Below are 26,630 nucleotides of genomic sequence, written 5' to 3'. Positions count from 1 at the left end.
GGGGAGTACCTGGCTCAGCCTTCCTGGTCTGGAATAAGGACTCAGCTCCTGCCTTTCCCAGCACACAGAGGATCCAGCTTTCCTTTGCTCCTCTTTAAACCACATTTGGCCCCAACTGGTGCAAATTTCTCACTCTGCCATGCAAAGAAGTGAACGCAAAGCCCAAGACAGATGCTTGTGAGTCTCTGGGACAACCCAATTTAAGGGAAATTTCTTTCCTTCTCCTCTGCTGGAACCCAAGTCCCAACAACAGCACCGGTGGGACGCTGTCCTTTGTGGTACAGGCTGTAATTAATTAATGGGTAATTACCCAGGGAGGTTCCTGGCCGGGGCTGGACTGCACAGCCCCACATCAGTTTGGTTCCAGTGACACATCGGTTTCCAGCCCAGACTGTCCCACCCCATGAATCAGCGAGATTCCTTGGACTCTAAACCAAAGATGGATATTCCCCTGCTCCCGGGGAGCTGGGGCTGTCCAGAGGCTGCGGGAACGGGAATGAAATGAAAAGGACTTTGTCACATCAGCGGCTCAGCCCTATCAGCTCCGGAGAGGGGCTCGCAGCAGTTTTTCCTGCTCCAGATGAATTCAAGGGCATTCAAAGCCGGTATTTGCGTAAAGACATCCGGTTATGCAGTGAACGCCTGCAGAGACAGGAGGTTTTGTTATTAGCAGCGAGAGCTCCGCCGGTAACCACGCGGAGCCACCCCGGGCCGCATTTGGGTACAAATTACAGGAGGCTCCTCGCGGGTCACAGACGGCGTTGAAGCCACCCCGGGGGCCGCCACAGCCCCGGCTGCCCTGGGAACGGCTCTGCCGAGACGCTCAGGTGCAGCTCCACTCAGACTTATTAAAAATAGAGTCTGGGCTTCCCAAGGAAAGCGCGGAGCGGGCGGGAGCGCCGAGGCAGGGCTGTGCTGCCGAGGGAGGATGCGATGGCGGGCTCGGCTCCTTTGGTGGCAAGGCTGGAAAAAGCGCGGTTTCTTCTCTCCCACACACTTTTTTGTCCGGCTCCTCTGTCCCGGACCTTAATAGCGAGGGGAAAATTAATCTGGAGACTCAGCGGCCTCTTGGGATGGATTTTTCCCTGACAGGAAAAGAGCTGTTTGTGCCACTCTGGTCTGGCGGGTCTGTGAGGGGGAAGTTTCTAGATTTTAAGTTTTTCACTTGCGGGTGAGGCAGGCCGAGCCGATGGCGGGGGGGACACATACCTCGGCTCCCTCCTCGGGGCTGTGGCCCCGCCAAGGCCGCTCCCAAACGTTGTCACCGAGCACGGCACCAGCAGCGGGCGGTGTCTCACACCCGGGGCGCCCATGGCTGACACGGGGGTGTCCCCGCCGCCATGGGCGGGACCGCGGGTCCCCCGTCCCTGAGGGGACTCTGCCACCGCCATGGGCGGGACCGCGCGTCCCCCGTCCCTGCGGGGACTCTGCCACCGCCATGGGCGGGACCGCGGGTCCCCCGTCCCTGAGGGGACTCCGCCACCGCCATGGGCGGGACCGCGGGTCCCCCGTCCCTGAGGGGACTCCGCCACCGCCATGGGCGGGACCGCGGGTCCCCCGTCCCTGAGGGGATTCCGCCACCGCCATGGCCGCCGCTGCCCCCTCACAACTGTCCCCTCACGGCGGCCACGCCCCTCCACAGAGGCCACGCCCCTCAGCGCTGCCCAGCATTGTCCCCTGAGGGAGGCCACGCCCCTCGCCAAAAGCCACGCCCCATCCACGACACCGCCCTCATTTCTTGTCCCGCCCCCTTCCGCGGCCCCGCCCACCCCGCGCGGCCCCGGCGGGCTCCGGGCGCGGGGCGGGGCCGCTCTCAGTCGCGCGCAGGGCGGGTGAGGGGAGCGGAGCGGCGTCGCCGTCCCGGCTGTGGCAGCGGCGGGCGAGGCGGGGCAGGGCAGGGGCTGCAGCAGCGAGAGCAATGGCGCTGTCCGTGCCGGTCAACGGGCTGAAGGAAAGCGACAAGGAGCCCGTCATCGAGCTCTTCGTCAAGGTACGGCCGAGGGGAGGCAGAGGAGGGGAGGTGGGGCGGGGGAGTCTCGTCCCGTCTGGGCGCCGAGCGCGCGCGCGCCGCGACCGTTGGGCGCTCCCCCCTCCTCCCTCCCTGCGCTTTCCCGCCCGGGGGGCTCCGGGTCCCCTCACGGCGCCCTCCCCTCACGGGCCGGACCCCGCGGACCCCGCTCCCCGCCCGGCACGGCGGGGAGAGCCCCTCGGAGCACCCCCCGAACACCCTGCGAGCCCGGGGAGCTCCGCTCGGGGCGGCTCCCGGCGCGGTGCGGGCACAAAAGCGGAGCCGAGGGCGTGTGCCCGGCGCCGGGAGGGAGTGCGGGAGCCGCGGTGAGTCAGAGCGCGCAGATGGAGCGGGCGATAGCGCCGGCGGACCGCAAGCAAAGTCACTTTTTTTTGGGCGAAAAGTGAGGCCCGGGTGCGTTTTGCTGGAAGATTCTCCGGCCGGAGCGGAGGGGCCGCGGGTGCGGGGCAGCACCGCGGGCAGCGCTGGCACGGGGGAAGGAGCGGGCGCCACAATGGATCGCCCTCGCTCGGCATTGTGTGCCCGGCAAAGCGCAGCAAGGCGGCAAAAAGGCAGCAAAACCACGAGTTACTGCTCGCTCCCCGCCCCAAAAGTCTACTTTTTGTGACGGGAAGCGAATATGTAAAGTAACACCGGGTTTTTATCCAAACTAGAAGAATGAGCATGTGTTGTGCTGCCCTTATCTGGCAAAGATAGCATATGGTATCTCCACATGTTTTGCATTCATTTATTGCTGTATGATGCAATATTTTGCATCCTCCGGGGCTCTGGTGATGCAGCATCTTACTTTTACTTCGTATCAAAAGTAACACCAATTACTCCAATCTTCTCTTTCTGTGCTTAATGTCCTTTAATGAAAGTCTCTGCAGAAAAGTATTTAAATTCTTCAGATGAAGTTTCTTCCAATTGAAGTGAGAAAATCAGAGATCCCTTCTTCTGGGATCTTGGGAATTGCTTTGTATAAAAGCAACAACGACAAACACGAAATTTTCCAGCTAGAGCTTTATTAAAAGTTATTAAATATAGATTTTATTTCTTAAATGATACTCTAGAAGTGTGGAATTTTTCCTCTTTTCATATTTCATAATAATAGTATCAAGAGACAGTAACAAAAACCAGGGAGAGCATTTCAGTGGAGGATTCTGGACCTGATTTTGGTCAGAATATTTTAGGCTTTTGGTGTAGAGGTTAGAACTTACAACTGCAGCAATTAAGTTACACATTATTATGAATTATTTATAGCAGTGGATCTTTAATGTAAGATGCCAATTTATCTTCATCTGTCCTAAAGTTCGCCAGCTGATTTTTCTTATTTTTAAACAAATTCAAGCAGTGATTGATGGCAGAATGGTTTGGGGGCGGAGGGAAATCAGCCTTGTGGGTGTGTTTAAAGAGAATATTTCATGCATGAGGAGTGGCATGGAAGAAGCTGTAAAAATAGTTTTGAGAGAGAGTCTGTTCATTCTGATTAAATCAGAATTGGAGCAATAAAGGTGTGAGGTGATATGAAAGGGGGAAATCAGGGGTTTTTCTGTCCTTTTCAGCTGAAATTTCTTTGTTGACATGGGTTTAAGAAGGCTAAATTTGGGGTTATCAGTGAGGATTTTTTCCCCCTAGGAAACCTTTCCCCATTGTTATGGATGACTGCTGCACTCTGAGCACTGTCTGCCCTAGGGATAAAGTTCAGGTTAAAATAAGAAGTTATTCTTGCCTGCCTTCCCGATCTTCAGGTAAAGGTTATTTCCTGTAAAATCCTTCAGGTAAAGGACAGCCCCCAGCCCCAGCAGACCAAAACAGTTGGGTAATGCTGCCTGTCCCACACTTTATTGAAGCTGTTGAGGATTATCAGGACAGCCTTTTTGTAAAGCCAATAAAATCTCGTTTTCTGACTCATTTAGGTGCTCAGAAATTGCCAGCAGAATATGTTTATTGAAGAGAACCAACAGTGTCTGTCTAGAGGAGCACTAAATTTGGATTTTAATGGTTATTTTTTTTTCCTCTGTGAATGGGACAGTCACTTGCAGTTTTGCCACATGGTTGTGGGTGCAATCTAGAAAAAAACCCACAAAGTTTCTGAGCGTTTCTCCACACAGATAATCAGTTTTCAAGCCGTGTCTGGGATCTACCTGTGCCCTGTTAGCCAGGGAAGCTCTTCAGGCACAGGTAGTGGAAAAAGTTGTGTCCCAAACTGAGCTGTGAGCCCAACGCCCGGCCCAGGGGCGGTGACTGCATGACCTGAGCACAAAGGATTGTAGCAGCCAGACTGGAGATGGAACAAAGGTAGGGATTAAAGCTTGAGAAACAAACCTGTGAAGCAGGAGAAAGGCTCTGGCTCTGTGCCCACACCGTGGGGTTTGAGCCTTATTAAATTGTGATCAGTAACAAAATAGGATAGGCAGGGTGTGGGGAAGAGCACACACATGGCTGGGTTAGGTAGGAGTTACTGTCAGGGTGTTGTCACCAGCAGATCGATACGATTTTTTTCCACAAGACAATTGTATCAATCTGCTGTAACTTGTATTTCTGTAGTCTGTGAGTGAAGGTACTTAGGTAAGAAAATCTGTATCTGTTTCTTGGTGTCACAATGAAAACTTTCAGCCTTTTAATTCCAGAGCCGGTGGGCTGCCTGTGGTCTCTTACTAAACCAAGTGTAAATATTTTCCGAGTCTTTTCTCCTGAGAGCTGATTAGGACAAAACCAGTGATGTATCTGATTTCATTTCGTTTCCTCGTCTGTTCCATGTTTTATTAACGAGGGAGGCTTCCATTGTCTAATAGGAATATTTTTCTGTGCCCTAGTGGCATTTCAGAGCAGTGTAGGCTGCGTTGTGGAGAATGTGCTTGGAGAAACTTGAGCTCTGGGATTTGACTGCAGCCCAGACAGGTCACTTGGAATAATAGCTGCTCTTTAGTTGATGGTGTGTGGAATTTTATTGTAAATAAAAAACGTGGTGAAGTGACTTGATCAAATAGACGCAGTCACCTGTGGAAATCAGAGGACAGAGTTACAAAAGTGCCTGTGCAGTTCCTGTGAGGGAGTGTGTGGGGATGGGGCTGCTGAAAGCTCAGCCCTGGGCGTTCTGGAGGGCACTCAGTGATTGCATCCTCTGCTAATACCGAGGTGAAGACACAGAGGGTCAACAAGTGCAGTGTTAAAGGAAACAAACACCAGACTCCACAAACGAGAAATTCAGAGTTGTTTATCTGTGCTGGCATGGCATGGGTTGGGGCAGAGGTAGGGAACGAGTGAGGAACGTCTCCCCTCTCCAGCGGGTAACGTGTGTGTACTTGCTAATTAATCAGACCTTGGATTTCTGGCAGCCCTCAAGTACGATGTCATTGCGAAATGGGGCACCTGTGTTGAAAATCAGATAGAGTCTGCTATCTGTTTACCCTTGAATTGCCTGTCAGTACAGAAGAAAAAGCTGTGATTTCACATTTAATAAACACCCCACTCTGAAACACTCCCAGCGATTGTAGCAGAATCTTGTCTCTGGTTTTGTGTATGTGAACCAAACAGAGCCTTGGCAGGTGAGCTGTTTGTCTTTGGGCTCGGGGTCTGTTCTGTGCAGGGCTGGGATGGGATGTGGGCATCTCCAGGGGATGGATTTGTGTGGGTTCAGGTCTGCCTTTGTCTCACCCTGTGCCATTCCCTTACGTAAGCTCTGCTGTGGCACTCTGGAGTCCTGTAGCTCTGGACACTGGTTTGTAACAAACCATCCCTGAGCTTCTCTGTCATCAATTTTTATTTTTTTTTCTCACCCACAAAGTAGCTGTACAATTCAAAGGCACACTAGTACAAGGAAATAACAGGACTGGAGACATGCAGTGCTGCTTCTCAGAGATAGTCTTGGCAGGGTTATTGCTTGATAATCTTATTAGATAAGTCTCCTCCTTATGCACCAGATCATCCTTGGAGGGTTTGATGTAACCTCAGCAGCTGAGAACCTCCTCAGCCTGTCTTTGATATGTGTTTGGTGCAGACAGCAAAATGTCATGTGAGGGTTGTTTCTTGGAGTGTTGTAAAGAGGCCCTTTGTAAGCTGAGGTGTAACCATTTAGCCATATCCTGTGCTCAGTGGGTATAAATCAGGCCTTTTCCTTCTCTGGCCAGCAAACTGTAATTCCTTTAAATTCTGCCTGGGAAACATCCTCAGCTTTTCCATTTGAGTCTGGTTGGTGATACAGGAGCTGGTGCTCTTGGTACAGAGTTGTTTAAAAGTACAGAGATGGTCTCAAGTGTAAATGTTAATTTTTTTTTTTTTGCAGATCATTGGTAAGTAAGCTTAAAACCTCCTGGCAATAATTTCCAGAGGGATTACACACTTGAGTTAGCTTCCCTTCAGTCAGGAGTTGCTTCTGAGTAATGTTGTATTCCCTGGCATCCCTTCTCCCCTTCCCAGTGATTAACATCCACACAGCTCTGGTTGTCAGGAGAACTTGTGTTTGAGCAGATGAAACGTGTCTCAACACTCAGGCACTTCTCCTTTCCCCTCGGAGGGATCTGAGGACTCTGTGGGTTCCCAGGTTCCAGCTGGTGGCCCTGCAGAGGGCTGGGGCAGCGGTGCCTGTGAGTCACTCCCTCCGCGGGACACAGAGCCTGCTACAAAACACAACTCTGTCCGAAGATTTCCCAGCTGGGCTTTCTCAGGGTGTGAAGGGGAATGAGAAGCCTGTGTGTCAGAACATTGTGGGGCAAACTTCAGGGCCTGGAGGCTGCCAGAAGTGAGGGATGAACGAGCAGTGAGGAGCCCTGTGCTGGTGATTTGTGTCACTCTGTGACAGGGTGAGTGCGCAGGGAAGGGCATCGTGAGCACCACGTTCTTGGGAAAATGTATAATAAAGGGAGTGAGATAATGTATAAAGGGAGTGAGATCCTCTTTAGAGAGAGTTTTGTGAGGACACGAAGATGCTTGATTATTGAGAGGTAACCAGATAGGGGAAATCCTTACATCAACTCAGGGAGTGGGTGGGAGGCCGTGCTAATCTGGCAGTGGGCAGCGCTGGCACAGGATTAGCTCACTGAGGAGTTGGTAATCATCTCCCCCTCCCAGCCTGCAGTGACTCATGGCACTGTCTGCTCCTTCCATGGCTGTCCTGACCTCATCTGGGGATGGAAAGAGTTCTTTATTCGAGGAGCAAGCTTGTCTGACTTGGAATGGGAGAGCACAGAAGTCGTTGGTTCTCTGGTCATGGATTTTTGAAGGCTGAGTTGTCCCTTCCAGAAATCTGTGCTTGGAGGAATCTAATTGGGGAATTCCTTGAACTCCAAGCTAAACAGTAAGCTGTGTACTCTGGGAAGTGACTGTTGGACTCTAAAGTTTGATTTTTTTAAACTGTTCATTAGCTCTAAGGGACAAAAAAAAAAAAAAAAAAGCCCTGGACTGTTATTTTCTCACCAGTGTGTGCTCAGATTGTGTTTAAATGAAACATTTCTTGTGATGTGACAAACACAAGGCCTGCAAGCTTTTGTAACAATGCCTGCATCAACCCCAGCTCCTGGCTGGGCTGCACATACCACTTAAAATCCACAAAAACGACTTTTAAGACTGGCTGACTGTACTTGGCAGTAATTGGATTTGTTGCCTTGTTTTGGTAGATGTTCTCTTTTCCCAGTGAACTGAGCAGTGCAGTTCTCTAAAGCCCGAACTGGACAGTGGGAGCAAACAAGGTGGTGTTTGTCTGCCAGGGAAGGCACTTAGTTTGTCTAAGACAACAAAATTTAATTAAGGTGGTGGTTGGTTGCAAATTGATGGTTCATGGAAAAATACTTTACATCTGTATTTGTTATCCATCTAATTTGATTTTTATCTTCAAAGTTCTTGGTAAATAACCTGTAACAAACAGTTTATTGTCCTAATCAGGTTTGGGTTTTTTTCCCTGCATATTCTTCAGTGTGGAATAATATAGTTTTAGTCTTAAAATAGATGCTAGGTACTCCCTTGTAGTATCAAGAGTTTGTGCATATTTTAACTGTAAAAACACCCAAACCCAAAATTGTTGCGTTGTCTTCACAGGAGTTTCAATAGAGGTTTGACTTCAGGGGCTTTAAATCCTTCATTTAGAATATTTTTCTCTAAAACAAATATAAATAACAGTTAATTTTTTAAACTTACTGTGAGTAGTTTGGGGTTTTTAATTCAGGTCAAATTCACTTGTGGCACAATCTGGTTTTTTCGGGTGTTTGCTTCTGCTGAAGTGAAAAACATAAGCTAAACTGCTGCTAATTACAAACATCTTTGTGTGGGAATTCTCTGAGAGTTCAGACTTATTCCTTGTATTGTTGGCCAGACAAAGGGCAAGGAACTTACCCGAGGAAAGGAAATGACTGAGTTCTGCACACTGAATCTCCATATTAGGTATAAACTAAATATAGGCGTGTAATCCAGGAGTGAAGTCATATCTGTATATTTTCCCGAGAAGAGCTAATGGGATCACTCAGTGCTACTGGACCAGCCTCAGAGGTTTTTGGCTCTCTTGGAGTTTTACTATTTTGGCTGGACTTTGCTGCTCTGTCCTTTGGAGAGCTGCTTTTCTGAACTAAAGGAAATGCCTTTTTTACATGGTTTTACCTAAAAATAAAATCAGAGCAAGCCTAAGGAGCTTTGTGTGGCCTTTCAGGGTGGTGCACCAGGTGCCCTGGTGAGACACAGTGTTCTGGAGCTCAGGGGGATAAGGACACACGTCCCAGAGAAGAAACTCGGATCCAATCTCCCAGGGAAGGGGGAATTCAGTCATCCTGAAGTAGAAACTCCAGCCCCACCTTTGGTCTCAGATAAAGTTTTTCCTCCCCAGAGCTTCTGAATGCACTGCTGGCAGGGAACAGGTTCAGGGCTGTGCTGGTTTTTGAGAGGCTGCTGAGAATTTGGGCAGTTTCTGTCTTCACTCACGCCTCCTCCTGTGGTCCCTGCTGCTCACAGCCCGGGCTGGAGGCAGCTGTGGGTTTAGCTGCACATCCTGTGTTTTACCACCCTTCAGAGCTCCCAGCTGCTGCCTTTTGGGCTGGGATTTTGACCTGAAACTCGTCTGGGTTTGCTGCTCCTGGGAGGGTTCAGTCCAAGTCAGCTGGGCTGGGATGAGCTGGAGGAGGAGGAGCAGCCCAGGGCAAAGCTGGAGCAGCTCTTGGTTGTTCTCTCTGCTCATCTCTCTCTAAATGAGGTTATAAAATACCACAAGCACAGCTCTGTCTTTTCCTGTGCCGCGGAAGTGATGCACAGTCAGAGGTTTATGTGAAGAGCTCTGCAATGCCGCAGATACAGACTGGATCGGTTCTGCTGAGCCCCAGTGACAGAGTTTGCTGTTCTTTCCTCTCACTCTGGTGCTTCGTGAGTGGGTGGGGGAGTTTGGAAATGGGTCTCTTGGCTTGTAGCCAAGGCACACTCTGTTCTTCAACAAATTTAATAAGTCCAGGGAGACAGAATCACTGTCATGAGCAATTCCTGCTCTGGGTTTATGTGCTGGAGACCCAAAGGCAACTTTCAGGCAGTGTGTAAGGAACCCTCAGTGCTGCAGAGTTAATTGTCTGCCTACAGTTTCCTACCAGATTTCTGTGTGAAGGTGTTGCCCAGCACATTTTAGGCACTGTGGCCCTGCTGATTTTATGGGGTTTGTTCAACACCAGCTCTCTGTTCAAGGTATTGCCACAGCAGAGATGCCAGGCTTGTGCCATTAGTGAATAATTGGATTTTCCTGTGCCAGGCAGGAAATGTCCTGAGTCTGTCCACAATAAACCCAGGGTTTTGAGTTCCTGTCATTAAGTTCATTTCTTCACTGAAGAAAATGGTGATTTGTATTTAAAGCAGGTTTGGGACTCTCCATCTGATTCTCCCAAAGGATGAGCATGGAATAATTCCCGTTCCGCAAAGGACTAGAAGCACTTAATTAAATTCTGCTGAATTGTGAATCTACTTCCATAAATCACGAGAATCCCACAGCATTTTCCAAAAGCTTTTCAGTGGGAATTGGGCAGCAATGAGCAGGAGTTGCAGGAAAGTGTGCAGGACGAGTCTGCTAATTATTTTCTTGGGAACAGCATCCCGGAGCTAAAAATAGCATCATCCTAAAATGGTCAGTGGCTGTTCCAGTCCAGCGTGTGACAGTGGGGGCTTATCAGAAAGGTGATGGGCTGACAAACATTCCTGTCCCTGCTGACACAGCCAGGGCTCAAGGAAACTCAGGCACTTGAGTTAATTACCTTGAAGTGTTTTTTGAGTTTAAAGGAATTTCAGCTGAAGTGGAACTTGGGTTTGTTACAAATGGTGATAGGGGTCACGAGAGGCAGTGGTGGCTCAGGTTGGTTTTGCTCTGGGTGTGTTAATGTCAGCCAGCATATAGCAAATATACACTAATTATCTTGGGCTAATTCTCTTAGAGAATTCCAGGTGTGAGCACTGACCTGGTGCTTTTTGTTTCCCATTTTCCTCTGTTTTTTCTCAAAGGAATAGCTATTTAAAGTAACACTGACAGCCTAAGTTGTTTAGTAGAGCTAAATTTGGGCAGGGTGTGGTGGTTGTGACTTGAAAATTTACCTTCCCACAGTGTTACCAAATCAAAAATTCACTTTCGAAGGGCATTTCTGATATCCTGAGCCCTCTGCAGGATGTGCTGTGGGGTTTTTTTTCCCCAATTCCCACCTTTCCTGGTTTTGTTAATCATGGCAGGGATGTCAGCCCTGGTTTTGTGCCACCCCTGTGTTGAGATGTTCTGTTCTCCTGTGCTGTGCCTGGTGGCAGCAGGAAAAGCTTTGCCCCGGGGGTCCCAGCCGTGCCCTGTCCTGGAGAGGCAGAGGTGACAGGAGGAGGTGTCCCTGTCACTCAGATTAAATCTGGTCGAACCAGGTTTAGTCAGGGCCTGATTGTGCCTTGTTCCTCCCCTAGAAACACAAACCAACTCCCTTCTCAAACTGCAGGTCAGGGAGGGTGACAGGGAGTGCAGCACTACTGCAGATAAGCTTTTCCAGCCCTTGTCACCAGTTCTGCCCTTTAAATATGAGGAAAACTTCAACACTCATCAATATTTGAGCCGCTGGGAGCCTTTAAGGTCTGCTTGGGTTTGCAGAGTGTGCACAGAGCATCCCTGAGGCTCATCCATCCACCCAGCACACGGGAGCAGTTGGAATAATGGCACTGTGAGGAGTGTTTGTCACATCCATTGCTGTCACTCCTGCCATGGGTGCAGTTCTTTATATCTTATCTGAAAACACCCTCAGTCAGCAGCACAGAGTTCTGCCTGCTCAGCTTGGCAAGGTAAAGGTGCAGGGATTTGAGCTGGTGCAGCCAGAGCCTTTTCATGTGTGGAACATCAAACCTTTCCTTCCTGTATCCTCTGGTCCTTTATCTCAGCCCTTGGAATCGCTGCAGGTTTTCCACTTGAATCGCTTTGGTAGTTCACCTTAAACCATTTCCTCTCAAAACAGTAATCCTTAAAGGATTATTATTAATTACCTCATTTTGGAATGAGCTTACTGCTCATTAAACATGCAAAATTGATTGTTATCTGCTGCTTTGAGGCAGTGGCTGTGCATCATGCTGGGTTGCTCATGCAGTTCTCTCAGCAGGTTTGGTTTTCATTGTTAGAATTCAAGACATTTTCAAGATTACTGAGTTCACAATTTGAATGTACCCTCTCATTTATTTTCATTTTTCCCCAATCTGTTTATTGGCTGGAACTTTATTCTTCTAGACTTTGCAGAGTGCAGATTTCCTGCTCGGGGGAGTGGGGATTTCCTTGGTGCTGCAGTCAGATGGCTCCAGTTGTCTTTGGTGAAAAGTATTCCGTGAGATGCTTCTAAAATGTCTTTATCCCTCTTCATCCAAACTTCCTTTAGCACTTCTGGTGTGTCAGATCTGGGAGAAATCCCCCTGAGAGTTTTGGGTAAATTAAGAAATGGTCTGGTGGTGTTCTGCCCTTTCCTTTTGTTTTATTTGCTCATCAGATGCACTTCGACTTTATTGTTTTTCTGCAGTTATTTGATCCAGTTATTTGATCTGTAATGGGCTCCTTTTAATTGTTTTATATCTGAAACAATTTCACAGAAATCTTTGGATTTGTAGAATTCTGTGCTGTATAAGAAAGGTTTTGTGCCCTTTTAATGTTTCTTTGCTTGTCTGAATTTTTGTTAGTCTTGCAATAAACCTCAGCACTCCCTTGCTAAGTTAAATCCACGCAGGTTCTTGTGTGAGGTCTCAGGTTAATTTTTATGCAGCTGTAAAGACAAACATTTCCCAATTTAAGTGGATTTTTTTTCCCTTCTCTTAGCTTGTTCAGCCACTGAAACAGATGTTTGAGTATTTGTAGTCTCTGGGGTTTTGTTTTTTTGGAAAAACGGTCTCATTGAATGAAATCACTGCTCAGGGGAAGAGAAAGGGAGGAGGTGAGCTAAGCTCAGCCTTGCAGCCACTGGGATAAATCGATTTTGGGGGGTTTTCCCTTTGATTTTTGGGGTTTTTCCCTTTCTGAAGGGCTGCACCCCTGCATGGGCAGAGCTGCTGGGCACTGGGGGTTTCACTGTGGCTGTGACCAGCCAGGCTGGCTCCTCAATGGGCAGCTGAGCTGTGGTACTGCTTGTAACTCTGCCATTCTTGTTTGAACTTCCTTTCTGATTTAATGTTTCTTTAAAAATAGCTTTATTTGTTTTCATAGAGCGCTGTAGAGCAGTGCTCTGCTGGGTGTGGGCTCTGTTCTGCCTGTGCCACGTCTTACAATTAACAAAGTCCTTTTTGCCACCTTTTCAGAAGTTTTTTGAATTCAATTCAGTTTGTAGAGGGTAACACACAAGTGAAAAATTCCATATTTCCTCGCTGTGTGAGAGGTGTGGCACTTTCCTTCTGTCTGGTCCTAATCCCTACAATTGAAAACCTGAGATTCAGTGAAGTTAAATATATGGTGAGGTTTTTGAATGCATATCCTTCAGTGGGTGATGGTAGAATTGGAAATTAGCTCTAATTGCAGGCAGTTTGGCATTAGTAATATTACCAATATCACTGGTAACAAAGATTTTCAGACTGGTTTTAAAAAGAATTTGAAATAAAACCCCAAAGCTTCTCAGTATAGAATGACTGTAACCTTGTTAAATGACAACCTATGCTGAGGTTAGTGCAGAGAAGTCAACATTTAATATTTGCTTTACTCTGATGAGGATTAGACACCAAAGATATCCTGGAATTTTATGGCCTGAATTCAAAGACGAGGTGATGACAATTATTCTGTGATTAACCCCCTGCATGACAAATCTTGCCAGATTTCAGAATATCCTTGTAATAAGTAAAGTTTAGAGTTTACTGCCAGCACAGGTCTGTTCTAGCAGAGAAAATCAAAGCCAGGAGTGGCTTTTGCAGGAGCATCCACCAAAGTGATGACCTTGGGAAGAGAATCCGTGGATGGAGGGAGAATCCAGAGCTGGCTGCTCCCGAGGAGGGGGGCTGGAGCATCAAACACAGGATGGGCCTCTCAGCAAACAGTTCCCGAGCAGATTCCTTGGCTCCAGAGCGCTGCAGCCAAAGTTTCTTGGCGTTCTGAGTGCATTCCTTTCCAGTGTGTGCTCAGAATAACTCGGGACTTTTTGGAGCAGAAGTGGGACAAACGTTTGCAGACAGCAAAGTCTGGGCTCCGGTTGGGCTTTGGGAGTGCATCAGGGTTTGTTCATAGCACTGAGTGTTGCTGGGCTCTAATCCCCTCTTCTGAGTCAAATAATCCAAAAAGCCTGTCTTAAACTGAAGCAGATGCTGTTGGCTGCTTGTTCACTTTGAATGTTGCACTTGTTTTGGGATCAGTAAATGCATTTGACCTTTTTTGGTCACTTTGATTTTGGCTTAGGAGATGAAAGCCACAGGTCAGTGTTATGCCTGAAATTTGAAACACCTTTTTGTACAGTTCTATGATTTTAAATTAGCTTTGGTTTGGATTCCAAACTTTACAAAAAACAAAACAGCTTTCTGAATTTAAGACAGTTTCACTGAAAAACTTCCTATTTTCCTGGCCTTTGAAAATGCTGCTGTTACTCTTCCTAACTTGCAAAGTCTTTCTGAATTCTCCTCACTGTGATGATGAAAGAATTGGCCAGGCTTGAGAATTGCACTAATGAAAATCACTCCTGGAAGGACTAATAATAATAATAATAAGCAAAATCCATTGAAACTCATCTACTGTGAAGTACATGTCAGGATAATCTTGACATATTTGGTGCTTTAAATACTGAACCAGTTCTCAGAGGATTGAATTTTATAACAAAGGTTTCCAGTGCCTCATTCTAGCCCAGTGAAAACTAAAATTTTCCAACTCAGCAACTCATCCTTCATTGTCAGAGCGATGATGAGATGTGTGCTATCACTGGGGACCTCACTGCTGCTTTCCAATGGGCCTTTGTTGTGCTAGGACAAAGCCTGATTGATAAATTGCCTATAAAAAGTGGCTTTGGGATATTATTTAATTGTCAGTGAAGTCTCTATGTACTCACAGTTATGTCTTTCCTCACAACACCTGCACTACAATCAATTCTCAGTTCCTGGCTGCATTTGGCTCCCTGGAGCACTGCACAGGGAGAGATAGAGGCACTGAGCTGGAAGATGACTCCAATTAATTAGCTATGGCTTGGAGAAGAAAGAAAAAAGAATAATAAAGAGCAAAGAACAGCATTGACATTGGAGAACTGCCATCAGAAGGTGTGGCTGCTCAGAGGAGGATGTTCAGCTGCCAAGGGCAGCTGCAGCATTGTCAGTGTCAGGGAGAACTGAAATATTGTTCTGTAATCTCCTGAGCAGCTAGAGGGCATGACAAGTAAAAACTGCACAAATGTGGCAATTTCAGCTGTTCTGAGTGTGTGTTTAACTGGAGATGGCTCAGCCCTAGCCACATGAATGAATTAATGAACTCTGTTGTGTCCTGCAGGCTGGCAGTGATGGTGAGAGCATAGGAAACTGTCCCTTCTCCCAGAGGCTCTTCATGATCCTGTGGCTGAAGGGGGTCGTGTTCAGCGTCACAACAGTGGACCTGAAGAGGTAAGAAATGCTTCATTTATTGCAGCAGCAGCAGTTCAGCACCCTCGGTGGAACAAAGCTTTGGACAGAGCTTTCATGGCTTACAGGCTGGAGTTCTGAAATTCAAATCTGTCCTAATAAAGGACTGAGGCAACCTGCATGTAAATGGTGCTTTCATTGATGGTTTAACCAAAAATAATGGGTCTGGGAGTTCTCTTGAATTTGTTCAGTGATGCTTTTCTCTAAAACTCACACAAAGTCTTTTACAACTGAATATTGACTCTTCCTTTACTGACTTCACATCAAGATCCCCCAAGTGGGGACAGATGGGCATTTTTAGTCAACCACTCTCTGGTCAAATCTCCAGTGATGATAAAGGTCACAAACAATGTGCAACCTCCTCCTTTTCTTAACATTTTAAAGATAATTTTGGTTATTGTGCAATAATAATGAAAATACCTGCCCATGAGGTAAATCCAAGTGAAATGGGTAGGAATAAAATGTAGAATATTCCGCCTTTGGTCAGTGTCAGCCAGATAAATCCTGATGCTGTCACCTAAATTGCAACTGCTCCTCTATGGAATGAGTACCTTGGTGGTTAAAACCAGTGAGAAGTGAATCCAGGAGTCTTAATTTCCTCAGGCTGGGCATTCTTTTTTCTGAAAGTGCTAAATTCAGCAGGGGCCGTGTGTTTGCTTTGGGTGTGAGGTCATGTTTTCCCAGCACCCATGGAAAACTCTGTTGGTCACAGCTCTGCAGAGAGGGGAGGCTGCCAGTGCCTGCAAACCTGAATTTCAGGAATAAAGCCAACAGAAACACAGTGCTCTGCACCGAAACCAACATGGAAGGGACAAATCACCCTGCTGGACGTCACCTCTTGTGATTTTTTTGAGGGAGGTGACTTGTTTGGGTTTTAAAAATCACTGGAGTTGCTGCTTCAGTGCTGGCAAGGAGTGTTAAAGAATTCCATGTGTGGTGAGGGGCAGAAAGCAGCTTTTGTCAGCTCTGGGTGCATCTGGAGCTGCTCCAGAGAGCTTTTCTAGGCACTGTGGGATTTCCCTGCAAATATTGGTGCTGCCAGCCCCATAAACCAAACGTGTCACATCTTCCACCCAGCCCTGCCTGTGCTTTGTGCAAACTCAGGAGCAGAACTTGAGCCTGTGGGCTTTGGTAGTTTGGGATTTCCTTTTCCTTTCATGGTGGGGTTGTTTAACCTATTGCAGTTACTGGGGTGGGCAGGAGGAGGAGGTGGGGTGGGATATTTTAGTCTTGGAAGTCTTTTTACTGCTGAACCAGTTAAGGTATCATTAAAATGCCAAATATTCCTGATGAATTGGCTTTATTTTGTGTCCCCTTGGCAACTTGGAGTTAATTGGATGGGGGAATGGGATGTAAGACTAACTTTCAGCATATGAATTGGTTGCAGATGTTTAAAGTTGACCTTTCTTACACAAGGAAAGCTTTCTATCAGTTTTTTTTTTTCTCTGTTGAGGAGGGGAAACACAACATAAGTGCAAAATTAAAGATCTGCAGGGGAACAGGTCAAATAAACCACCTTTGTGTTGTGCACTGAAGGGGTTCTCTGGGAAAGGAAACAAAGGACCACTGGAGCTAATTCAGGTTGGAATAGATATTGATACAAACTTAATTCTTTTTAGACTTTATTTAAATGTCCGTAAATACAACATAAATGTGTAATACATAATACATAAATACAACTTTCACACTGGATTGATCAATACCCAGTGACAGAGCAGTGCAGCTTGCAGAACATCACATCCAGCTAAGTGCTTAACAGGAAATGTTTGATATCAGAGGGAGCTTTTTTCCCTTGTTATCACTACCAGAATGATAATAGATCTTAGGTGGTGCCTTAATATTGCCACAAGAAACTGCTTTTATGAGCACATTATTGGAGCCAATTATCCCCTTTGCTCTCTGTTCCTGTTAGACACAAACCCGAAAAGCAGAGCAGGAATTGTTTTAAACAACTGAATTTCTTCTGTTGGCCAAAGCCAGAAAAAAGGCTTTGCTTGCCTGTGCCTCATAACAGAGCACAAGAGCAAGGCCAGTTCTGTGTTTGTGAGGCTGCAAAGGTCACGCTTGGGTACAAAAGTTCACAACTGAGGGGCTTGAGGAAAATCTGAGCCTTTGCCTGGCTGTGCCGTGTGTTTTCCCCTCCATGGCTGCACTGTGCTAACAAAGGCACATTCTGCAGCTCTCATCTCTGCTCTCAACACACAAAATATGCACACAGGCAAGGGAGGAGGGCAGTCCCACCCTCTGCAAGGAGTCAGGCATTTCTTCCCTCTCTCTGGGCACACAGAGGCTTCATTCTTCCCTTCTGGGCAGCAGCGTGCAGTGCTCAGAGCTCGGGCTTGTTCTGGGGGCCGGAGCAGAGCTGCAGGCACAAACCATTTGTTGGGCTTGGAACAGCACTCAGGGCCAGCTTGCCTTCAGCTGAGTGCTGAAATCCTGTTTGAAGCATCTTCATTCAGAGTTTTTGCTGTTCCTTTGACAGGCAAAGCTTAAATAATGATATGAAATATTAAAATTAAATATTAAAGACCACCCAGAGGTGAATCCAGCTTCAGCAGTGTGAAATACTGCTGAGGAACTAAAGTTTTAGTGCTGACTTTTCCCCATGTTACTCTTCAGATCCTCAGTGCAGTATTTGTGTAATTTATACATGTATTACTTTTGGGGGCTGGATTTTGTCTGCTCTACAAGAGATAATTTGCATGCTAATTACTATTCTGGTTTGTGGCACAGCCATGAGGTGTTTACACCTTAATTCTGGAGATGGTGATGGCCAGATAATTAATGTGGCCCTGCCTTCCAAACCCCTGGTAAACTCTGGGGTAGGCACAACCATCTTGGAATTATTTGGAGTGGTTACAGCAGAGGTTTCTCTTTTGGGTTTGGTTTGTTTTTTAAGCTCTCCAGCTTTATCTCTGCATTAACTGAGGTTACATTAACTGCCCTCTTGTTTGACTGTTGGGGGAATTTGTACTCTGAGCCTTTTGAGGCTGTTCCTGTGTGCTCGTGCTGAAGCAGGGCTTGTTTGGAATCTCCTGGCAGGAGCAGCAAAGGGGAAGTCAAAGCCTGAGTTGTGTTTGGGCCTGGGCTGTGGGATCCTAATCTCTGCTCCCTTTCCCTTGGAACATCCAGGTGGGCTGACTGCACGAGCAAAATGCTCTGAGGTGCACTCTGGTTCCTTAAACAACTTTTTTGGTTAGCTCTTTAAAATTATCTGGTTTTGAACTAAAGCTTGCCTTTGATAGTATTCCTGCAGATCCGGTGGTCTTGCCCTGTTTGTTTTTAAAATAACATTCCTTTTGAGGAATTTTATCTGGCCAACATGAGGAACTGGAAGGGAGCCACGATGACTTCCTGTAATTGTTGGGAGTTACAAAGCTGTATTTAAATGAAGTGTTAAGCTACTTAAAGCATTACCGATGACAGACTTTAAATCCTAAAAGTGAGAGAGTGGTGGCAACTCTTAGTGAGAAATAACTTCTCGGAAGCTTAAAAACTGAAAAAGAGTTAAATTCTTGTATTCATAAGGTTTCCATCCCCTGGATTAAAGCAGGGTGTGGAATATTCTAAAGTAGGAAAATGACTTTTCTCATTCAGTCTTACAAGTAAGCACACTTTGGCTTTATAAAAGGGGCAGCAGTGGGCAGGACATGAAATTCTGGCAGGGGTTCTTAGTTTTGTAATAAATGGAAAACAAGACAGACTTGTAAGCTGGGCTCAGTTCAGAGTCCTGCTGCCTTCTCATGCTGCCCTGCAGGGCTGGGTTTGTGGATGTTCCCAGCTCAGTTTCCCTGTCTGGTGTTGTCAGGAGGATTTCTAGAGCTGCAGCTCATTTCCAGTAAATCCAGTTCCTGCAGCTGGCTCGGGGACGTGGCCACGCTGGGCTCAGTCCCAGTTCAGGGCTCTGGCCCAGTCTGGATTTGTTCACACAGAACCAAGGGGCAGCTTTACCCCGGCAGAGTTTTCAGCTGGGCCAGTGTTTGTTGTTGCTGGGCCAGCAGAGGTGTTTTTGCATTTCCAGCCTGAGGGAAATGTTAGTTAGAAATAGAGTTAGAAATTTCAGCTTTTTGCTGTTTCCCTCATGTCTGATCCCAATGTGGGGATTCCTGTCCCAGGTGTGCTGCTCCTGTTTGTAAATACCTTTTTCCACTGGGGGAAACTGAAGCATAATTTTAAACAAGATGTTGAAGCATCTGTCAGCCTGCCTGGAACCAAACTCCCTGGGCATGTAATAAATGCTTTATACCCTGGGCTGTGTCAGAGTTGCTTCTTTCCAGAGCAGCTCTGTGTGAGGGGGGAGGATTAGCACAGATTATGCTATATATAAACTGTTCTGTAGGGCTGGGGAAAGGGAGAGTGTGTGCTGTGTGTGTAGACATCCCTCTTCTAGTCAACATTGTATTGATTTGGGAATAAACACAGCCAGAGGTAGGAGGAAAATGGTTTTAACTGTTTTAAATTAGTTGTCAGCAGGTGTATTCAAAATATTTAGTTGTCACTTTTTAGAAAGAAAACCAGTGGTGTCTATTTAAAACTGAGGATGTGAAAACCCCAGCAGTGCTTTTGAAATTTTGTCCCCTGCTTACTGTTGATGGGTTTGATCCCACCCCAGGAAACCAGCAGACCTCCAGAACCTGGCCCCAGGCACTCACCCACCCTTCATCACATACAACGGGGAAGTGAGAACAGACGTGAACAAGATTGAAGAGTTCCTGGAAGATGTGCTGGCCCCACCCAAGTAAGTGTTAAACTGATAATTTGTCACCTCAGATAGGCACAGTTCTCACTGGGGACTTCTGCCCTAAGTAAGATGTTCTTCAGCATCAATAAACTGAAGACATGGAAATTCTTGCTTGTCATACCTTCCTCCCCTCCGCTCCCTCCTCTTTATTTTTTACAGTTTTCTCTTTAAGATTATTTTTAAATTATCCTTTGTATACCCCAGTCATCCTTTCTGCACTCCCAAACTCTTCCTTTTGGTGGCAGGCACATTGGTGTCCAAATAATGCAAATGAAGATGAGTCTGCTGTACAAACTTAGTCCTAAACTACAGTGAGAATGTGTTTTAATATATTCAGACTTTCTCCAGACTCTTTCTTGGCTTTCTCCTCTTCTGGCAGGCGGATCCAGACATTGCCTTTAACAGACTGAACTGTTTTGTCTTTTTAGCATGGCTGAACTTCAGGTTTTTGTTAGAAGACGTGGAGTGCATAATTCTCTGGTGTTAATTGAAATGGAAACCCTGTATTTTACTTCCAGATGTGTGAAGTGCCCCCTTGGCAGCACTGGATTGAGGAGCTCTGGTGCCCCTGGGCTGCCTCGCTCTGCTTGTGCCTGATTCAGAGGGCAGGAGGTGCCCTGGTGTCCCTCTGGGGAGTGCTGGGTTTGCAAACCTCAGGTGTGATCCTGCACTCCAGCATCAGGCCTGGAAAGGCAGAAATTAGTGACACAGTGCCATTTTGTGCTAGTTAATAGATAATGAGCACCGTTCTGCTAAATGTGCTGTAGATCTGCTCCTTGCTGCTTTGCAGGTACCTGAAGCTCTCACCAAAGCATCCCGAATCCAACACTGCTGGAATGGATATATTTGCCAAATTTTCTGCATTTATCAAGAACTCCAGGCCTGAAGCTAATGAAGGTGGGTCACTGGGGGCACTCCTGCTTTCCCTGTCTGGTGTTTTTCAGAGTCTCCCTGACAGATTTAGCTGCATGTTGGTGGACACTTGAGAGTCTCATGAGTTAAAATCTTATTTAAATGTAATGTCAAAGATTTCAGCATTTGAAAAAGAACTTCAGTTCAATCAGAATTTCAGTGAGGTGTGCATGGATCCCTGGCACTGTGCAGCAGCCACTCAGAGCTCCTGAATGAAGGATAAATATTTCAATATCCAGAAGCAAATTCCAGGCAGAGTTTGTGTGATGCCCCAGTGGTTGAATTCCTGTGCATCTGCTGCTCTTATTTCACCTCTCTAGGACTGAGGGCTCCCATTCAGAGTTCTGAGCTGAGCTTAGTTTGTGTCACTTCCATTAAAGGATTAAAACCTTTCTGTGTGGAGGGGAAACAGGAGATTTCACATGAGGGATCAATAAGGGGTAAAGAACTCACAACTGGGCCTTTAAGTAGTTCAGTACAAATCAATTTTGTCCTCAAAGTACTTAGAGGAAAAACCAAACTCGGGGAATCAGGATTCCCTTCTGCTGCATTTCAGAGAGATGCAAAATATCTGTAAACAGTTGGGAAATAAGCAGGGATTTTATGGGGTGTGCTGCCCTCTGCTGCTGCATTCCATGAACCTGCTGTTCCATCCCACATCCTGCTGTAATCCAGCACCAGCCCGGGTTTGGTCAGGGCTCTTTGCTGAGCATGTGACATTAAACAGATTATGTTTAAATGTATATAAACCCCAGCATAGCTTAATTCTAATCAGTTTAAGCCAGTTAGGCACAGTCTTAAGAAACTGCCATAAGCCACTTTTTAAACCAAAAATAAACCCTTGTGGCCAGTCTTACAGTATTCTAAATTAGTGCAAACTCCTGTCTTAGCCAGCTTTTAAATAACCTGCATATGTGGGATATTTAAAGAGCTTCTGATGCAGTTCCAGTGTTCTGGTGGGCACAGAGGCAGCTCCAGCAATGCTGTGATATAAAAACCGACCAAGGGTTACAAACCCTCTGGTGTTTTTGGGTAGCACAGGGATGTGGGGTTTGTATTTCAGGTCTGGTGCCAGCCTCAGTTTAATATTTATTCTGGGATCATCCCTCCCTGTGCAGCCTTAGAACGTGGCCTCTTGAAGACCCTGCAGAAGCTGGATGAGTACCTGAACTCCCCTCTGCCCGACGAGATCGATGAGAACAGCCTGGAGGATGTCACCGTGTCCACACGCAAGTTCCTGGACGGCAACGAGATGACCTTGGCCGACTGCAACCTGCTGCCCAAGCTGCACATTGTCAAGGTAAAACCTGGGGGGTCCAGGGAAAACACAGGGGGAAGTGTTTGTGGTTTGTGATGTTCCTGAGCCCAGCTAATTTCAGCTGTCTGTAAGCTCAGCTGCAGTTGTGCAAGGTTGGAGCCATTCCCAAGGGCTCTGGGCAGGGTGAAGCTGTGGGCAGGGTGGGCAGCAGGGGATGGAATGGCAGGAGCCAAACCCCATTTCCTGCACTGCCCCCGTGGTCACGGGGAGCTGCAGAGCTCAGAGGAAGGAGGAAGGTGAAGATGAGGTGAGCAGGTGATGGCTGAAGTGGGGTCTGTTCACCTCTGTAGAGGAAACTGCTCCAGAACAAAGTAAATGACAATGGGAAATAAAGAATAAAGGGATTGCATAAAAAACCAGGCTGGAATCTTGGAAGAGGCGGCCTGGGATAACCACAGGAGTGCAGATGTGCCCACATCAGTGAGGTTTGGTTCCTCCCCTGCCTGCAGTGCTCTGTGTCAGCTCTGTACTGCAGATGGAGCCACAGGCTCAGTTTCCCCTGGGTGAGCACAACCCCAAAGGGAGCGAGGCAGGAGCAGCCCCGAGGAGCAGCCAGGACCAGCAGCATCCCTCAGGAACAGCCTCTGGAAACCTCAGGAGTCATTCCAAGTGCCCAAGTTGGAAGGGTAACTTCACAAGAGAGTGACAAGGGCCGGAAAAGCGGTTTAAGTTAAGGACGTAAATTCACAACGCAATTCTTTCATTCCAGGTGGTGGCCAAAAAATACCGCAACTTCGAGATCCCCAAGGAGATGACAGGGATCTGGAGATACCTGACAAATGCTTACAGCAGGGATGAGTTCACCAACACCTGTCCTGGGGACAAGGAGATTGAAATAGCTTACAGTGACGTAGCCAAGAGACTCAGCAAGTAATCAGCCCTGCAGAGGACGGCGCCCTGCATACCCCTAACAAGGCTTCTAACAGACTGCTCTTTTCATATCCATAGCAATTGTTCTGTGCATGAACTCGCAGCTCCTCCAAGCCACGTGGATAGACCAGGTACAGTCATTACCTAAAGTTTGCAGGGTTAATTACAGGCTTGTTTTCCCTCACCTCCTCTCACAGCCTTTGAGAGAGATCGATGCAGTCCTGGGGGGACTCTGGAATTCTTCAGTGTGAAGGGTTGTCTTGCCCCTGCTGCTTTTCTCTGTAAACGTTTGGTCCATGATTTGTCCAGGAATTGGTTTAGGATCCTGTCTCACTGTATGGTACAAGGAATATTTATGTATTTTGGAATTTATTGCTTTTCCAGAAGGTCTGAGCACACCTGTCATACCTGTGACACACTGAACTGTACCTGCTTGTCTATCCTATTTACATAGAGAAGGGAACTTAGTAGCCAAAAGAGCCATTTGCAAAATATTTGGCAATGTTTTGGTTTGTTTTGTTGTATTTTTTTTTAAATCTGTTGCATTTGAAGTCACGTTAATGGTTGAGAATGGACTCAGTGTGAACCTTGGATTTGAATGACCTCAGCATCAGGGAAGTTTGAATCCAGGCTTGAGAGCTGGGGCAGGAAGCTCAAAGCTCAGAGTTGATGTTTATTGTGTCTTCAAGAGCTTGAGGACATTAAAAAACCTGCTTTGTCTGAATTTTGAGCTGCAGCAAACAAACAATTGTCAGGATTTACCATCAGGAAACAGCAGAGCTGGAAGCTGCCCTCTGTTCACCTTAAGAATTGCAAGTGGCTTTCTTTTTGGTAGTTAAGAGCCTTTTTGTTTTGTATAGGTCTTTTTTGGTGATTTTTACTTAAGAATCTGTTCTGTCATAGCCCAAATCCATGGAAACTGTAGTGTCCTAACTCTGGGTGGGGAATAGCAGTGCAATGATTAGTGATGCAAAATGGACTGAGAGCCATGAAATGGGAACTTTTTAATGCCCTTTCTTCCCTGAAGAAAGCTAAAGTGACCTTTAAAGAGAACATTTGCCTTAAATGATAGTAGGATTTGTTTTCCTGGAAGGAAATCTGGGAATTTTGTGAAGAAATGGTGGTGGAATCCAGTCCTTTCCATGGAATTTATCCCAGTTGTTTCTGTGCACCTGGACTGCAGTTTTGCATACTCATAATCATTGCACTACTATACTTAAATCTTTTTACAGCAACACTGAGGAATAGCACTACAATTTTTTTAAAAGCAATTTTCAAATGTTTCTAAACCAGGGAATAGTTTTCTTGTTTAAAATTAATGGTTTTGATGCACGAAATAAACTGCTAGGTTATTTTTAAAAGACCATCATAAACAACTCCAAAGAATTCTAGACTTATATGCCTATTTTTTTGTAAAGATACTTTTATATTTAACTGATTTTAGAAGCTGGGAAGTGCTATTCCTGCTAGGTTGTTCTTGGAATATTTAACATTCTGCAATAACGTGGAAATGCTCACATAAACACTTTTATACACTAATTTTTTTTTTTTTTTTTTTTTTTTGGTAAGCACTGGCTTTCTGAAAACCAGCCTGACTTTTGTAAGCATCCTGCTTCTGCTACTTTATTTACCCACGGAGTTAGTTCAACATAGAAGAGGCAGAGAACCAGATCCATGTTTGTAAACCTGGCTTGTGGTGCCTTGCCTTGCCTTCCTAGAGCTACAATTCCAGTATAAAGGCACTTAGCAATCCTGTCACAGCTCTTGCAAAGGCAACTCTTAGATACACTTAATCCCTGTTCTGATTTGTTACAGGAATGTTTAGGCACCGAGGGGAGATCCTGGGGAGTGACCTGCTTAGGAGAACTTCAACCCTAGCCCTTCAATAATTATTCTAATGTCACGTTCCCCTCCTAAATAAAGTTCCTCAGCCATAAGAATCCTCTGTAGGGCTTCAGTCTCTGCTACAGCGTGACATCTAGGAAAAGGAATCACTTTTTTTATTTAGATAACAGCATTTTTAATGACACGTAGCGTGAAAAGCCCCAAACCCAACCCTCCTTGCTTTGGTGCTCTTTGCCATCGCAGAGCAAATCTTGTGGGCATATCTTTGTTAAGTTTTTTGCTCTCCTTTCAGAGCTGGATCAGGATGGCCCTTGGAGGTTGTGTGGATGGGGCTGGAGGAGCCAGGCTGTGCTCCCTTCCCCAGGGAATCATCCCTGCAGTGCAGAGCACAGGGCACCCACAGCCAGGAGTTCTCCTAAAACACCAACTCCAGCTTCTCCTGGAGATAATCCATCCCCTCTGCTGTTCAGGCAGCCTTCAAACCATTCTCCTTCTCCCTCAGTGTTTAATTGTGTCTGAGAGCTTGTAAACAGCGCTCAGGCTCTGCCTGTGACCAGCGGGTTCCTTATCTCGGAGCCTTTCCCTCGGAGCTGGAATCCAACCAGCCCCAGCCTGGCCTGGCAGCTCCCTGGTGTCTCTCGGGCTTCCTGCTGCAGTTTTGTTGTGGCAGGAGCTGCCCAGCCCCTCGTGGCTCGGGGAGGAGCAGGAATCTGGTGGAGAGCAGCAGCTCCGTAGGTGATCCCTGCAGAGCAGCGGGGAAAGGCAGCGTCTGGTGTGGGCAGAGCACTTTCATCTGGCCCCAATCACCAGCTCCACACTAATTAAAAAAGCCCTTTCATAACTATGTAAATTCCTGACTTCTGTCAACTTGTTTACAATCTGATCTTTAAATGCATTTTTAATTTCATCAAACAGCAATTAATCTACTCCCTGTTTAAATTTAAAATGCTGCTTCTAGCCCCTTCTCCAATTTAAAAACAGCAGTTGCCCTTTCAAGTAGGCATTCCAGTTTGCAAGTTGGTTGCATGTATTAGCATGCTGAGTAACTTACTTTATTCTTAAGCTGAAATATGCTTAAATTCGCATTAAAACAGGTGACTTGTGTATTTCCTGAACACAAAGGGAAAACCCATCACCTGCACCCTGTTTTTGTGTGGGAGAACAGATTATCCTCGGTGCATTATTATTTTATTTTTATTTTTTTCCCCTTCACTAAGCTTTCCTTCTTGAAGAGCTCCCTGCTGTGGAAGGGTGAACAAGAGGCGTGTGGGACTCGAGGAACAATTCCATCCCCTCCCAGCTTCCCTGTCCATCTCTTCCCTGCCCCACACGGGCAGTCCCAGCTTGTAGCTTGGAGTTTTCCCATAAAATCCGTGTTTTCTCCTCACTGGGCATGTCCAAACTGATCGAGAGCTGCGTGCAGCCCCGTGATAAGGAGAGAGATGTAATCAAATTTTTATGCTAAAGCAGCAAATTAGCATTTGGTATCAAAGGAGCACAGACAGGAGTAAATGGGAGCCAAACCCACCGATGCCTATCTGGGCGCAGAACAAAAAGTGGTGAAGTGCAGCCAACTCTGCTGCTCCCTTTGCCACTCAGAACCATCTGAACACAGAATATTTTGCAGGAGAAGGCTGTAACCCGAGTGAGAAATGCTCCATCTGCCTCAGAACTGTGCCACCCACTCTGGTATTTTGTTTCTGGAGGGGGTGGGAGCAGGATGAGGGATGGAGACTCCCGAGACAGGACACCAAGGATTGGAGCGTGGTTTGCAGAAATACTTGAAGAGTTGATACAATTTGTTGTAGTTTGCTTATGTCTTTCACTTTCTGGAACATCTTTTACAGATATACCAGTATACTGCTGGCAGCTATTGTTAAATAAAATTATATTTTCACTACCAA

At 46.6% G+C, this 26,630-nt stretch overlaps 1 protein-coding gene across 1 annotated transcript; it reads left to right on the top strand.

The window, feature by feature from the left end:
- The first annotated feature begins 1,809 nt into the window (after positions 1-1,809).
- CLIC4 (chloride intracellular channel 4) lies at positions 1,810-26,630 on the top strand. Its single transcript, XM_063419234.1, has 6 exons — positions 1,810-1,990; positions 14,913-15,022; positions 19,653-19,778; positions 20,572-20,678; positions 21,812-21,993; positions 22,721-26,630. The coding sequence occupies exons 1-6, from the start codon at positions 1,919-1,921 to the stop codon at positions 22,883-22,885; spliced, it is 762 nt and encodes a 253-aa protein (XP_063275304.1). The 5' UTR covers positions 1,810-1,918; the 3' UTR covers positions 22,886-26,630.

The sequence above is a fragment of the Prinia subflava genome, chromosome 24, assembly GCF_021018805.1.
Source record: "Prinia subflava isolate CZ2003 ecotype Zambia chromosome 24, Cam_Psub_1.2, whole genome shotgun sequence".
Taxonomy (NCBI): Eukaryota; Metazoa; Chordata; class Aves; order Passeriformes; family Cisticolidae; genus Prinia; species Prinia subflava.
Note: the sequence above shows the minus strand (reverse complement) of the source record. Positions and strands in the feature narration are given on the sequence as shown.

What these genes read in the sequence shown, in the direction of transcription:
- CLIC4 (XM_063419234.1), top strand. Translation starts at nt 1,919, where the DNA reads ATGGCGCTGTCCGTGCCGGTCAACGGGCTGAAGGAAAGCGACAAGGAG. An exon ending in GATGTGCTGGCCCCACCCAA is followed by an intron (nt 19,779 to 20,571) that starts GTAAGTGTTAAA and finishes GCTGCTTTGCAG; the next exon opens with GTACCTGAAGCTCTCACCAA. An exon ending in CCAAGCTGCACATTGTCAAG is followed by an intron (nt 21,994 to 22,720) that starts GTAAAACCTGGG and finishes CTTTCATTCCAG; the next exon opens with GTGGTGGCCAAAAAATACCG.